This window comes from Echiichthys vipera, assembly GCF_963691815.1.
Source record: "Echiichthys vipera genome assembly, chromosome: 16".
NCBI classification, from domain to species: Eukaryota; Metazoa; Chordata; class Actinopteri; order Perciformes; family Trachinidae; genus Echiichthys; species Echiichthys vipera.
Genome location: NC_139841.1, coordinates 1,246,627 through 1,263,200, shown reverse-complemented (window position 1 = coordinate 1,263,200; position 16,574 = coordinate 1,246,627). Strand labels below are relative to the sequence as shown.

The window sequence follows — 16,574 nt, the reverse complement described above, 5'->3', positions numbered from 1 at the left end:
TCAGTGCCGGTTGCACCTACAATGGTTTCTAGCTTCCCAATCTTCTTCTCCTCCAGCAGCTGTCTGGCATGCTTAAAGGGGTCTTTGAAGAAGCTGGCTCATTCTTTTTGTTTCCTTTTGCTACACTTGCGGATACATTCAGCTCTGAGGAACCATCACGGTCTTTGTCTGACCTCCTACAGGGTTTTCAGGCCCTCTTTCTCTTCCTGTGCTGCCTTCCTCCAGTTCTTACGGAGTTGCCGGCGCCTTCGCACTAGATGGTCAATCTCCTATTCCCTCCTTCCCTTCTCTCTTTGTGTGGTCTTCTGGTTGGAGGTCTCCTCGCCAAACCTGTCCTGGCAGACCTAGTACAGTATGTCCCCAACCTGATTGAGCTTGGTTTCCACACCTCCTCGCAATGTTTCCCCCAGTTTCTTGCCCAGATCTGTGTCCAGGATACGCCATGCCTCTGCCTCACTTTACTTTGGCCATTTGAGTTTGCTCTTTCTAGTTTGATTCTTGGTCTCTGCTTTTGGCTCTGTTTTGTGTGAGTTGGTGGCGACCGGGTTTAGGAGCTCACATGGGGGGGCGTCCTCCACCAGTGGGCCTTCTTCCTCTGTGACATCTTTGCCTTCTGCAACATTGGGTCCATCGCCTCTGTGGTTTTCGACCTGGCTTTTGGTCACTCTTGTCTCACCTGCCAGGGCAGTGCATTTGCTGTTGGCCCTTCTGCCAACACTTTCGCTTTCCCTGGTGGATTCGCAACCCCCTGAATGTCGTCACTCCCATCCGCATACACACTTCCAGAGGGTCTTTTTCCTCATTTCCTGGAGTTCTGGTGTTCTTCTTGTTGTCTGTTTCCGTTGCTGTCGTTGCCGTGTCGTCTGTCCTATTAGGCCCATCTTTCACCCCGCCCCTCGGAGGGCCTGCGGGTTGTGTTCTCTTAGGATTCTTCATGGTTATAGTTTGGTGTCCCTCCTCTGAGGTACTTGTGGGTTGGGTAACTAGCCGCCCACTCCTGGTGCAGTCTTTCTCTGCCGTCATCCAGTATTCCCTGGACTCCAACTGCTCTGTTCACAGTAGTCACTGGGTTACCAGAACTTCAGTAACTTTTCACTGTGGAATTTTTGAAGAAAATGCCTTTGGATATATACAATAGAGTAAAATATAACATAATATTTAATATTATTTAAAGGACCTCCGTAGACACGGGTCGAGTCTTGCTATCCCAATTCATGATATTTTCACATTTCAGGACCCCAAAAGTCACTACAAATAGTAATATTTTCTCGTTAGACAGATACACCACCTGACGCATATGACCAGACAGACAGTAAAAGACCAGGAGGCGAAGGCTAGTCCCGCAGACGTGGCAGGTGGCGAGATTAGCATGGCAGCCATTACTAACCTCTTGGAGGATCAACATGCAGCCCTCTCTGCCGAGTTCAAAGCCCTGTCCGTCGATCTCAAAGCCTCGATTTCAACGCTTGAAGCAAAGCTGGACCACATCCCTGCCACAGTGTGCGACTAGCTCAGAAGATAGGCCCCCTCCAGATAAATGCAAACCTACAAGATGAGCGGCTGCTAACGCTGGAGGCCTCCAGTGCCACGGAGAAATGCTAAATTGCTGGCTAAAGTCAGCGAAAGGAATCCAGAAGTTGGCGCAATAATATCTGTTTGATTGGTGCACCTGTCGGCCCCTCCATTGCTTCGGCTGTCTGCCTTCTATGGCCTTCACAGTCAGAATGCGTCATGGCCCACTGCACACTATCTGAGAAGTCTAGGCCAGGCCAGAGACCACGGGCAATTATTACCAGGCTGCACAGATACCAGGTGAAAGAGAAAATCATATGCAAAGTTCGCGCCTGGAGAGGCAAGCTACAATACAGAGGCTCCCCCTTTGCCATATACGAGGACTATGCACCGGAGGTCATGGCGGAGCTTTACAACCTAGGCTTCAGACCTGCACTGCTGTTCCCTGCCAGGCTGGTCATAGCGATGAAGGATGGAGGGAGGAAAAGACTCTCTTCAGTCACCGAGGCAAAAGCCTTCATAACATCCACCTGCACAGAAGAGACCTGGGGCCTCATGTATCAATGTTGCGTACGCACAAAAACGTGGCGTACGCCATTTTCCACGCCAACGTTCGGATGTATCAAAAGTGAAATGACCGTGGAAATGTGCGGTGCGCCACGCAAACTTCATGGCTGTCGTACGCACGTTTCTACAGCTATTGTTCGTTTGCGACACTTAGAGGTGATGCTGGGAAACTGTTAGTTATGTGAAAACAATTCATCCTCAGTGTAATGTGCGCATCAGAGACACATTAATGGACAATTAACACACACGTGTTTGCAATCATAAGGATATAAAATAAGGATAAGGATATAAAAGCATGCGCAATTTAATGAAAAATGGCATTAACAATGGCAGCCTTGGCCTTGTTAGAAGACATCGCAAATGGTTTTATCAGCCGTGAGAGGGTGTTTAGAGAGCGGGAAGATCTGTTTGCAAATGACGACAACTGGCTCATAAGTCGTTTCGGGTTGCCGAGGTCAGTGTTACTGGAGCTGTGCGCGGAGCTGCGGCCAGACATAGAACGACACACGCCCAGGAGCCAGGGGTTGTCCATTCCCACACAGGTGCTGACCACTCTGGGATTTCTGGCAACGCATGACTCGTTCAATCTAAACAATAGCATGGTTGGTAACAGGTTGGAGGCTGGCACGGTGCGCGATGGGTGGCTTCTCGGTGAGTAAATCATTTATCCGTTTAATGCGCCCCGAATTTAAACCAGCACAATGCCCGTTTGGACACGCGCATTCAAATATGTGTATTTGTTTTTTTCCCTGGTGAAAAAAGAATGTCTCCTTGTGTTCATTATTCGTCTCAATAAACGCGTGCGTAAAGTTGGAACCTCTGCAGTCATTAATATGTGTGATCAGTCTTGTCAATCCTTGTAATGCAGTTATTTTGTCCTGTTTGTTTTCCCGCGAACAGTAGTGTGATTTATATATATATATATATATATATAGTTACCCCCTGAGAACGTGGCCGTTGACCCCTCTCACTAACCCCGGCACCGACCAAGAGGGGAGATACAACGACCGCCATTCCCGAACTCGGGCAGTGGTGGAGAGGGCAATTGACCTATTGAAGGGGCGCTGGCGCTGTCTAGACAGGTCGGGCGGGGTGCTGCTGTACACACCTGAGAAGGTGTGCCGCATCGTGCTGGCCTATGGTGTCCTGCACAACTTGGCACACCGCCATGGCATACCACTGCCAGAGCACCCCCCCACCGGAGGAACCGGATGCCGGACCCGTCAACCTCGACCCACCCCGCAAAGCGATACGGGCCCGGCAGCGTCTGATTTCCATGATGTAAAGAGGCAAGGACACAATTTACTTTGTACGTGCATTTATTGCATGATAAATATCTCCCAGTGCATTGCAATTTGATCTAGACGATCACTGACGCCAGGGATTGCTCTCACTATTTCCTCCTGTGATTCCAGCACAGCTTGTGAAAGGACACGGCCAGTCGGGCGGACGTCAGCTGGCGTGGAGTCGCCGGGGCGCGTGGTGCTGGAGGTGCCGGTGGAGACGCCAGGGCGCACGGTGCAGAGGGAGGAGCCCTCTCCTGTCTCATCGTCTATTGAGAAATAATAATAAAAAAAATGAAGTAATTAAACATGAGTCAATGTGTTTATATCCTGGCAACTTAACGCACGAGCATGTGTAATGTGAGCAGCCTAGTTTAATGACATTTCTGAGTTTAACACATTTACCTTGAGGATGATCTGTGTCGCCTTCATGGCCCCCCACAACTCCGCTTAGAGCTGTTCCCTCCACAATAGCCGCCGCTCTCCCTGCGGTGATACTTCGGTTGCGGCGATACTGCGGCGGTGGGCCGAAATCCTCCGCTTCACCTCCACCTTCACGTCGGACCATTTTTTTTAATTTCAGTGGTTGTGCGCTGCTCCGACCCCACAGCGTTCACTGCCTCACACACACACTCCCCAGAAATGTCTTTTTCTTTGTGTTTATCCCTGAAAAGAGGCTACCAAATAAAACCGCTCTTCGGGTCTCCACTTCATTTAATAAAATTTCGAGCTTAGACTCGTTGAAGTTGCGCTTCTTACCTTTACTCATCGTTTAAATCTGATAGTGCAGAGAGGGAATCCCCGGTGCAGGCCCTATTTACATTGATTTGCATATTTAAATGGGGGCGTGGACAGGGACACATCCCATACATCCCAATCAACGTGGAATTGAGCGCACATGCAGAAGTGCTAAACTCCTCCCTGTCCACGCCCCCATTTAAATATGCACAACCACTGAAATAAATAAAAAAATGGTCCGACGTGAAGCGGAGGATTTCGGCCCACCGCCGAAGTATCACCGCAACGGGCGGGGTGACAGGAGGGGAGGAACTGACCCCCTTTGACCAGAGAGTGGCGGCTATTGTGGAGGGAACAGCTCTAAGCGGAGTTGTGGGGGGCCATGAAGGCGACACAGATCATCCTCAAGGTAAATGTGTTAAACTCAGAAATGTCATTATACTCGGCTGCTCACATTACACATGCTCGTGCGTTAAGTTGCCAGGATATAAACACATTGACTCATGTTTAATTACTTCATTTTTTTATTATTATTTCTCAATAGACGATGAGACAGGAGAGGGCTCCTCCCTCTGCACCGTGCGCCCTGGCGTCTCCACCGGCACCTCGAGCACCACGCGCCCCGGCGACCCCACGCCAGCTGACGTCCGCCCGACTGGCCGTGTCCTTTCACAAGCTGTGCTGGAATCACAGGAGGAAATATTGAGAGCCATCCGTGGCGTCAGTGATCTTCTAGATCAAATTGTCATTGCACTGGGAGATATTTATCATGCAATAAATGCACGTATAAAGTAAATCGTGTCCTTGCCTCTTTACATCATTGAAATCAGACGCTGCCGGGCCCGTATCGCTTTGCGGGGTGGGTCGAGGTTGACGGGTCCGGCATCCGGTTCCTCCGGTGGGGGGGGGGGGGGGGTGCTCTGGCAGTGGTATGCCATGGCGGTGTGCCAAGTTGTGCAGGACACCATAGGCCAGCACGATGCGGCACACCTTCTCAGGTGTGTACAGCAGCACCCCGCCCGACCTGTCTAGACAGCGCCAGCGCCCCTTCAATAGGTCAATTGCCCTCTCCACCACTGCCCGAGTTCGGGAATGGCGGTCGTTGTATCTCCCCTCTTGGTCGGTGCCGGGGTTAGTGAGGGGGGGTCAACAGCCACGTTCTCAGGGGGTAACTATATATATATATATATATATATAAATCACACTACTGTTCGCGGGAAAACAAACAGGACAAAATAACTGCATTACAAGGATTGACAAGACTGATCACACATATTAATGACTGCAGAGGTTCCAACTTTACGCACGCGTTTATTGAGACGAATAATGAACACAAGGAGACATTCTTTTTTCACCAGGGAAAAAAACAAATACACATATTTGAATGCGCGTGTCCAAACGGGCATTGTGCTGGTTTAAATTCGGGGCGCATTAAACGGATAAATGATTTACTCACCGAGAAGCCACCCATCGCGCACCGTGCCAGCCTCCAACCTGTTACCTACCATGCTATTGTTTAGATTGAACGAGTCATGCGTTGCCAGAAATCCCAGAGTGGTCAGCACCTGTGTGGGAATGGACAACCCCTGGCTCCTGGGCGTGTGTCGTTCTAACTCTGGCCGCGGCTCCGCGCACAGCTCCAGTAACACTGGCCTCGGCAACCCGAAACGACTCATGAGCCAGTTGTCGTCATTTGCAAACAGATCTCCCCGCTCTCTAAACACCCTCTCACGGCTGACATAACCATTTGCGATGTCTTCTAACAAGGCCAAGGCTGCCATTGTTAATTCCATTTTTTATTAAATTGCGCATGCTTTTATATCCTTCTCCTTATTTTATATCCTTACGATTGCAAACACGTGTGTGTTAATTGTCCATTAATGTGTCGCTGATGCGCACATTGCACTGAGGATGAATTGTTTTCACATAACTAACAGTTTCCCAGCATCACCTCTAAGTGTCGCCAACGAAACAATAGCTGTAGAAACGTGCGTACGCCAGCAATGAAGTTTGCGTGGCGCACCGCACATTTCCACGGTCATTTCACTTTTGATACATCCGAACGTTGGCGTGGAAAATGGCGTACGCCACGTTTTTGTGCGTACGCAACATTGATACATGAGGCCCCTGGACTGGCTGGAGTTTATTTTTGACTGCAGTGTTGGTAGTTACATGCGCGACAGGCTGCTGATATTCTGTCTGTTAAGAGTTTTGAACAGAAATCGTTAAATGGACATTTTAACACACTGTGGAAATGTTGACTTGAGATCCAGTGTTTTCTGATGTTTTTTTAATTCCCGTTTATTTTTTCATCTTTCTTTCAGTGTCTGCTTACTTTGGCAAGGAGGAGGTGAAAAGAAAAGAAAACTAATACTAAGAGCTCAACAACGCCACCCTCGGAATTTCACCTAGAGAATTATTTTCTTACGCAAAGCACACAGGTTTGTAGTTACTTAAAGGCGGGAGGCGTGGTTCAAAGTTTTTTAAAAAAGCATTTTATTTTTATATATTCTTAAAAATCAATAAACTCATTACACAAAAAAACAAACCTAATCAGGGCTGAGGCCGAAGTGGATGGATGAAGGCTAGTGCAGGGGAGGAATCCCGTGAAATAAAGAAACAAACTTAAGTCACCGGGCACACGTGGCAGACACACTCTCAGTGAAGAAAACCCCACTCCAAGGGACACAGCAAGACAAGACAAGGGAGGATGCTACCACCAAGTCACAGGTTTTTCTTTTTTTTTTTTCCTGTTTTACGCTCCCTCGCCACTCTCTTCCTCCACTACTACAGAATACTTTTGGTCATGCAGTACCATTCTAGCTTATTAGTATTGTTCCTATGGCTAATGCTGTAAAGACAGGTACTGGAGTGCATCTGATTTCCTGGAATACTAAGGGAATGAACAACGCATTCAAAATCGGTAAGCTCCTGACACAGTAACGTGCTGGGGGATTAAGGGGGATGTGATGTTTCTGCAGGAAACATCTCAAATCAGCTGACACCCCACATATTAAGAGGGCGTGGATGAGCCACTTATTCCATTTGAAATTTACAGATAGAGTTAGAGGGGCAGCTATCATCATTCATAAAAGGCCGCTATGTCATAGTTTCGGGCACTATCCAGAACACACCAGTGGTCTTGGTTTTGGTCATTTTATCATGCATGGAGACTACATCCTGGTGTATCCAAAAGCAATTCCCACATTTTCCGAACCACCCCCCTAGAGCTGAGATGGACCAATTCCTGTCTCTCAATGTACAACACAAACGACTGATATCTGTAATTTATAATAAGATTGCTCTTCTGTGCCCAGTCCCCACTGCCTCACCGTTGTAAGCAATCCCCAGCCGACCAAGCACACATGTTCTGGATTTTCCCGAAGCTTGCTAAATTTTTAATCAATCCTGTGACTGCTCTTTTTAGGCTGCCTCCGTCTAAAATCTGCCCCTTACTACACAGCGTGTCATGGCCTTTACCACCCTGCTCGCCAGACATAACATTCTCCTTAAATGGAAACATGTTTCTCCAACGGCTCATAACAGTTGGATCCATGAAATTTTACAATGTCTAAGGTAAAATAAGTTGAGGTTTTCACAGAAGGGATCTTTGACAGCGTTCCACAAAACCTGGGACCCACTGCTGGCTTTTATTAGTAATATTCTGATGATGCTGAGGACACTTCCCAGTGCCTGGAAGGAGAGAGACCCCCCCCCCCCCCCCGTTATTTACTTTTTTTTTTTTTCTTGAATTACTTTATTTATCTTTGCTATTCGTTGTGTTTTTTCCCCCTTTTAAATTTTTTTTACTTACTTTAAACTACGTTACATGTTATTCAGTCACTTGGTTGGTTATTGTGAGCGTGTCTGTACAACCCATGGGACATACTGTACAACTATTATACTTTTTCTTGTGAACTGTCTGCATAATTCAATCTAAAAAAAAGAAAAAAAAACAACTATTAATTAAAATATAACTGTCCGTTTCCAGCCACTATCACAATTTCTGAATGTACATTTTTAATATTGTAGTGTCATGACAGCAATGGTGCTGTTCATTTATGTTCTATGTTGCATCTTCAAAAGTGCACAATAAAATGTGACTAAATTTCAAACAGTAAATTATAATTTCTGTATCTATTTTTGAAGTATTTATTAGTAATATAGTGAAAATTAATAGAAATGTGAATATTTGGTTAGCATGTTGATTAACGGTGTGTACCCCTAAAATTTCTGGTTGCATCCCAAAGATTTTCAGTTGAGTGCCACAGTGCTCCTAGTGAAAATGTTAGTTTGGAGAGGTCTCTGCTCCGCTCCCCATCAGTTAATATAAGAGCCAGTGCGGCAGTGCTGCAATTTTCCTTTATTCTAACTTAGAAATAATGTATGAAGAGTAAAAATGGAGAAAGTCATAGCAGTTGAAGAGAGATTATTTTTCTGTTGCTGTCCACTCTGACAGTTGAGTCTTCCACTCTGTGGCTGAACATTCCATCCAACACAAAACCATTGTAAAGAAAAAAAAAGGGTCTGAAAACAGCATCACATTTAAACAGTGATCATTTAATAAGTGTTAAAGGGTTCCACTAATTAAACCTTAGGAACAAAAATGCTTAAAAGCATTTCCACTAATAATAATAAAGAATCGAATAACAATAGTTGCTGCTGAACAGCATTTCCATTAACAATAATGCTTTGAGGCATTACCATAATAAGCCCAAGCAATAACAGACTGTGTGCTTTCAAGCCCACAAAATAAAAACAGACACTTGCAATATTTAAAAAAAAACCCTGAGTTAACCCAAACTGTTTATTTGAAAACCCCACTTGCATCAAAGTGTGGGGTATTTAACAACAGGACACATCTTAACAGTAATAAATTAGCAATTGTCACATTAGAGAGCCAGTAGCGTTCAATAATTTTATACAAGAAATCTTAATAATCAAAGACTATTAGCAACCACTGGACCCAGAGCAGACTGGCAATTCAAACAGTTCCAACAGACCGCTGGATTTAAACTGGCAGGCTGTCCAAAGTCATATTTTAACTTGTCTGAGAAAAAAGTTCCTTCAAATTTCCACAAATGCATTGGTTTTATCATTTGTCTACGATTGCAATTTACTTTTGCTAGATAATTAACTTGCTGTCCGACCTTTTCAAGTGTAATTATCTGGCCAAATGACAAGTAGCAAACTGCAGCTGAAATGCCCTAATGTAATCAAACTAATCCAAACTCTGTGTATACATTTATTTATTGTAATAAAGCAAATGGTACACTTAATTTAATATGAACAGGTTTTCAGTGGAATAGGAGAAACACTGCAGACTCCACAAAGGACACAAAAGAAAGGTTCCGCTCTCCCATCTCAAAATGTTAAGTCAAACTCAAAATTGAATTTTTAAGGTTGTTTCTATAAAAAAAAAAAAAAATGTTGTGGGTGTCTGAAAAAACAAGGTAATGACAACTCATTCAACAGAAGTCCAGATTTGGTGTCAAAGCCCTGCCTCCCCACCACACCTCCACATTAAACTGTGAACAATGAACAACTGTCTTACCAAGATACATGTATATTCAAAAAACATTTACAACAGTTGTAACGAACAAGCTGGTGCTTTAAATCAGTTCCATTAGTACAATCAGTCACAAAGGAATATGTAACTTCTAATAAGCCATATAACCCCCAACCACTGGATGGATATGGAGATCAAAATATAAATACTTGATTTATTCGAAAATAGTTATTTTTTTATTGTCCATAATTTGATACCACTGCTGTATGAGCACGCTTTTTTTTTTAAATAACGAAGGAACTGCAACAAAAACCTTTATTTTATGGGAAATTTAGAGAACAGTATCCATTGTGTCAGAAGAGAAGATTTCAATAATGTTTTCTTCTCAGGATTCAAAAGTGAACAGGAAGTGTAGAGGCCACAGCTTTGAATGACTTCAGCACATCTGTGCCCACAGTACATCACTAGTTTCTCACACTGCTCTGCTTTGATCTTGGTCCATTCTTCTTCAGTCTCTTCCACAGTTCACTAACTGGAGTGGGTTTCTTAGACATTACTTTGTCAACAAGGATTTTCCAGAGATTCTCTATGGGGTTTAGATCTGGACTGTGGACTGGCCATTTCATTGTTTCAATACTCTTAGCTTAGAGGAACTGCTTCACCTGTTTTACAGTGTGACGGGGGATGTCTTGTTTTGTCAAAAATTGCAGTCTGATTGGGAGCCAAATGCAGTTAATGCATTGCATGTTGCCGATGGAGGTTCTCATAAACATTTGCATTCACCCTGCCATGTAGCTGTACAAGATGCCCAACTCCTGCTGCAGAAAAAATCACCCAAACCATGACACTTCCTCCTCCAAATTGAACTGACTTCTTCACACACTTTGGGTTCAGTCTTTCCTCAGCTGTACGCCCAACATAATGTTCCTCATCAGATCCGAATAAATTGAACATAATCTCATCACTGAAGTCACTCTGGACCTGTTCTCCTCTGTCCACACAACGTGCTCCTCAGCAAAGGTAAGTCTAGCCTTTTTATTCTTTCTGCTGATGAGAGGTTTGGTCACTGCAGAGTGGGCTTTCAGTCCAAATTGTCTTAAATGACGAGACACTGTGAGCAGAGACAGAGCCTTGCCCTGTTCAGCACTGAACTGGAGACCAACTCCAGCTGCAGTGTTGAACCGATTCCATTGAGAGTCTTCTCATAATCCTGTCCTCTTATGCACTTGTTTTACGTGGAGGACAGGCCTTTTTGAGGGACTTAAATGAATCTGTGTTCTTTTTAAGTTAAAATATTATTGAAATCACACACTGAATGCCAAACATCTCTCTGATGGCTGAGCAGGTCATCCCTTTGGCCTTCATCTGGACAACCTGCTCAGGGTTTCAGTCTCCTTAGAGCAGTTCGCAATCTTTCAAAGTAACCGGGAGAGCTGCAGATAAATAGAGTGTGTCAATTGTCAGCAGGTGCAAATTAACACCAATAACTGGGAGGGATCTGAAAGTGTTCTCCAATTTTGCTCACTGCTTTTTCCCCCACAAAATAAAGGTTTGTGTTGAAGTGCCATGGTTATTTAAAAAAACTTGCTAGTACAGCAGTGGTATAGTCACAGCAGATATTCTGTGAAATTATGAACAGTAAAAAAAAGAACAGTATATCAAAATAAATCAATAATTAATACTTTGTTCTCTAATTTTGATCTGCACTGTGTGTGTGTGTGTGTGTATATATATATATATATATATATATATATATATATATATATATAGATAAATAAGTGGCTATGGATGCTATGATTAAGTTATCACTGAACCATGGCTTATTTTTATTGAACTCAAAACAGAAACTGTCATTGTCATATTTACATAGAAATTTCTATGGTATATATTTCAAATCTACGTAGGATGACATGCAGAATGCTACATTTTTTTTTGCATGTCTTTGAGGGATGTAGAGATACAATGACAGATGAGAATTCAGGAGAGCCAACGACACCCCACCTGGTGTAGACCTGCAGTGTAGGAGATGGTCCTTAGACATTATGGATTATGAACAGGCCGTGGCATAGTCCAAAAGAGGGCCAACAGGCTGACTACACAGGAATTTTTTTATATATATATATAAACACCCCCACCCCCAATCCCTGAAAAAACCCCAACCAAAAACAAAATATTGCTCCCATGGGTTGTACGATGATCACAGAGGGAGGAATGTGAAGAGGTGTTGGCTGAAATGTTTTAATCATCCTCACCGTCATCCTGAAAAGAAGAAAAAGTATTAAACTAGTTTCTCCATCATCCAACATTTCAGAAGTTTCAACGGTCTGAAAACCATTCAAGAGGTAGGTTCCCTTACCTCTCCATCTTCTCCCTCACCATCTTCGTCATCATCCTCACCTTCATCTTCCTCCCCCTCGTCAATATCTTCCAGACCCTCCTCTTCATCGTCATCATCATCGCCGTCACCTTCCTCATCCTCCATGTCAGGGACCTTGGGAACATTCAAACATTAAACACTTGGTCCTAAAATATTTCAGTGGTGAACCATGACCCTGCTGTTCGGAAGGCCGCCCCTTCACATTATGTTGCCTCTTCCAGACTAGTGTAGCACTACACACTTTAGAAGAGAGCTAGAGCTAATAATTGCACAAAAGAGCAAGCTTCTTTTTCCTCTCCTTTGAACGGTGACACAAACAAGCAGAGCAGGAAGCAGAGCAGTGGAGACCGAGTATCAGTTAGCTCCATGGTTGTTATTATAAGCAGCTCCATTTCTGGTTGAATGCTCAACTTTTGTTTTCTAATTTTATGTTAATTTAAATAAGCTTCAGCCAGTGTATATGCCTGCGCACCTTCAAAGATGGCATTCAGATCTCATTCTTCCCCTTTCTCTCTCCCTCGCCCTCCCTCCCCCTTTCCTCTCTTCCTGCTCAACCCTCTACTGTATGTCCTCACATTTCACCTCTGTCTCATACCATTGTATTGCTGACACTGTTTTCTCGAACGCACGCACGCACGCACGCGCACACACACACACACACACACACACACACACACACACACACACACACACACACACACACACACACACACACACACACACACACACACACACACACACACACACACACACACACACACACACACACACACACACACACACACACACACACACACACACACACACACACACACACACACACACACACACACACACACACACACACACACACACAATCTTGACAGAATCCCCCCATCCACATGACACAGACACTTAACTTGGTAACATGGAATGTGTGAGGTATCCGCGCCCGACCCAGGAGGACAGGAATTTTAAACCATCTCGTCAAATTAGGCGGATATATGTTTATTACAAGAAACCCATCTAGCTAACTCTTAATCACATGTTCTTAAATCTCAACAATTCAACCAAGCTTTCTCAGCCACTTACAACAGTAGACAAAATAAAATAATCTGTTTAATCCAACTGCAGGTAATTTAGAATCCTGGCACTCCACTGAACTGCTAAAACCATATTTGACAGATTTTGGTCTTGGCGACAGTTGAGGAACCCATCATCAAGAGAAAACACTTATTTTTCTCCACTACATCAATCATTCTCGCATTTAGACTTCTTTCTGATCAGTAGTACATTTCTAAGTAAGGTATCCAAGATTATCATACATCCAATCATAATTAGAGACCACGCTCCGGTATCCCTTTCCATAAAAATGTAAACAGCTGTGAAATACTCTCCCCATGACACCTCATTACTCCAAGACTATGATTTCACTGCTTTTATACAGAAAGAGTGGGCATCCTTCTTGGAATTGAACGACTCCCCAGAAATGTCATCTTCCATACTATGGAAAACCGGTAAGGCAGTAATTAGAGGACAAATAATATCATACTCAACAAAAAAAAGGAACAGGAACTAGAAAAACACCTGGAACAAAAAAATGAAACGACTTACAGATATCTTCTCAAACCATCCCAACAAACAAATAAAACAGGAGCTACATAACACCAAATCACAGTTAGAAGAAATTATAAGCAAAAAAACAACATTTTTGTTACAACAATTACAAGTACGACAACTCTGAAAATAGCAATAAACCAAGCAAATATTTAGCAAGTCAACTACAACGTGAGAAAGCAATAATCTCAACTATGGAACACTCAATAGGTAAAACTATCCAAAATCAACAGGAAATAAATAACATCTTTCAAACTTCTTACACTAACTTATACTCATTACTTACGCCTTCAGAATTACAATCATTCTTTAATAACCTAGACTTTCCCCAAACCAGACGCTGAAACACTTGATAGACCATAATCGTCAGATGAAATGTATAAAGCCCTACTCCAGATGCCCATTAATAAATCAACCGGACCCAACAGTTTCCCCCCCAAATTCTTTAAACACTTTTGGCATGTAGGTACTCTAGGTTAATTGGATCAAAAGTGTGAATATCAAATGAAATATTTGAAAAAGAAAATTAAAAAATAAAAATTACTAAAAATGAATAACTTTAATATATTAAAACTTCACACGGAGAACCAATTAAATGTAGGGCCATGACTCACGTTCAGATTATGCTATTGAGTATTCTCAATTAACTTATCGTTAATTAAGTAAATATTAGCTATCAGCAATACTTATCAAAGATAATAATAAAAATTACTCTAGTTAAACCAGAGTTCCTCGGGGCACCACCGTTATAGACGGAGTTACAACTAATATAAAATTAAATGTCTTTAACTAATAATTAAGGGTTGAACACCGATAAATGTAATAGTTTACTCAGCTGAAGGATTTAAAAGTTCTTTCCTTAGTAGAGGCTGGCTCATTCGTCTTTGTGTAATATTAAATAGCCAGACATATTCTAAACACAAACATTTATTAACAAATTAATAAATGCAACAAACCAAACATAATAAACTAACCAATGCTAACTAAGTGTGTGTGAAACAAAGAGGAGAGGTATGGGGCTTGGACCCCTGCAGAGATGGTGTGAACATTTAAGTCACACAAAAGCCAGCAGCAAGTTATAATTCAGGTTATAACAAAGTTACAGTTCTATGCTTAGCCGTTCATACAGTCTTATAACAAGTAGTATTGCTCAGTTGGTGATTCGTTACCGGTCCATGAGATGGGAAAGATAAGTTGTGTTGCTTTGATGCCAGTGGCTGGTCCTTGTGAAGGAAGCTGGTTGAGGAAAAGATTCTTGTCCTGGTTGTTTGCTCTTAGACAAAAGAGGAATCAGATCGCTCTTTGTTCTGCTCAGTTGAGTTGGTAACCGGTTGGTTAACCTGGCTGATGATCCTGCTCCATATAGGCCATGTTCAGGGCTTAGGGACAGCTGGGAGGTGGTCCCTGGATCCAGCAGGAGAAAGTCAAATCAAGAGTGGAGATTCGAAGAAAGAGGATCAAAGAAAGAGAGTAAGCAGGAGGGGTCCCTTGGAGAGTTCACACCTGGGTGTGACCTGTCGGGGGAGAGTTGCATGGCAGGTTTGTCTGTGACCATGCGCTCAGGGACAAAGGCTACCAGGCTTTTGGGCCTCGCCTTTTCCTTTGTTTGACCAGGCTGTGGCCTTCTCATAATCAAAATGAAAGTTCACATTAATCCAGAAATGAACAATCATCTTTGGGATGCCAGTTGCACCTACATATCCCCCCGATGTGCGGTTTTAAGGGCAGCTTTCACAGTCCATAGATGTACAGAGTTCATTTGTCAGTTCATTTAGTGTCTGCATCATTTTTGGCAGTTATTTCACCAACTGGGAATTGGCTAAACACTACTAAAATCTCGGCTATGAACAAAAGTTACAAAACAAAATCTAAACATGACAATGGCACTATACAAAATACATAATAAACATTAAACAACTTACAGAGGTTATCAATGTTCTCAAATCGCTTTAGCTAAATTTGAAGAATGAATCCAATAACACCACTTTACACTTGTTTGTAAGTACAGCTGAATGTCTATTCCTGTGGAAGACACGTGGAGTTCAATAGAACGACTTTTGGAAAATTTCGGATGAAAAATCCAAAAATTGTAAAATGTCCAAAAATATGACGGAATAATATCACACAATTATGAATTATTGCCAACAGCCAACATAACATAAGTCTCACACGGGGCACCAATGTAGGTACTCTAGGTGAATTGGATCAAAAGTGTGAATATCAAATGAAATATTTGAAAAAGAAAATTAACAAAGAAAAATTACTACAAGATAAACTGGGACAAGTCCACTATACTACCACTCTCTGAAGATGCTTGGGACTCTGCAGGAACACTGGCAATATAAGATATTTGGGTATCGACATTTCCCCCAGGCTGTCAGAGTTGTTTCATCTCAACTATAATCCATTATTTAAAAAAATCAAAGATGATCTCCAACGCTGGATGAATCTACCACTATCTCTTTTAGGACATAGCCACAGTCAAGATGAAAGTACTCCCCCACATCAATTACCTTTTCTTAATGCTACCATCATACTGACAGATAATTGGTTCAAATCTTTTAACTCTATCATTATGCATTTTTACTGGATAATAAAGACAAAATTAACTACTACTACTCTACAAAACAGCAAATCACAAGGTGGACTGGATGCAATACTTTTACTTGTACTGCCTCGCAAATCAAACGCAATATATTGCAAAATGGATCCACCAAACCAACTATAACACCTCATGGTCAGATCTAGAACCGCGCTACTGCCTAAACATCCTACTCTCAGGTTTACCTTTCCTTAATACAACCATCAAACGACTGGCGACTTCATTTTGCTTCAAAAATCTTCAACTCCACTCCAGCACCATGTAAATGCACGCCAATATGGCATAACCCTCACTTTCAACTGCACAATAATCCTCTTCACTATCACACATGGTCATAAAAGGTATCACACATCTCCGCCATCTTTTTAACAATAATCAGTTTATGGACAT

General features: G+C 42.9%; 1 protein-coding gene across 3 annotated transcripts in view; it reads right to left on the bottom strand.

Annotated features, from left to right (window-relative positions):
- Window positions 1-11,393: 11,393 nt before the first annotated feature.
- LOC310958629 (protein SET-like) overlaps window positions 11,394-16,574 on the bottom strand; it is a 30,181-nt gene continuing 25,000 nt past the window's right edge. The window contains exons 7-9 of one of the 3 annotated variants that reach the window (XM_083929658.1): window positions 12,076-12,100; window positions 11,966-12,006; window positions 11,394-11,868 (exon numbers count right to left, since the gene is read on the bottom strand). In XM_083929658.1, coding sequence (XP_083785784.1) covers window positions 11,848-11,868; window positions 11,966-12,006; window positions 12,076-12,100 — 87 coding nt within the window. In that variant the 3' untranslated portion in view covers window positions 11,394-11,847. Of the gene's footprint in view, window positions 11,869-11,965; window positions 12,101-16,574 lie in introns of all 3 variants that reach the window. The other 2 variants (XM_083929656.1, XM_083929657.1) reach the window with 2 other exon arrangements.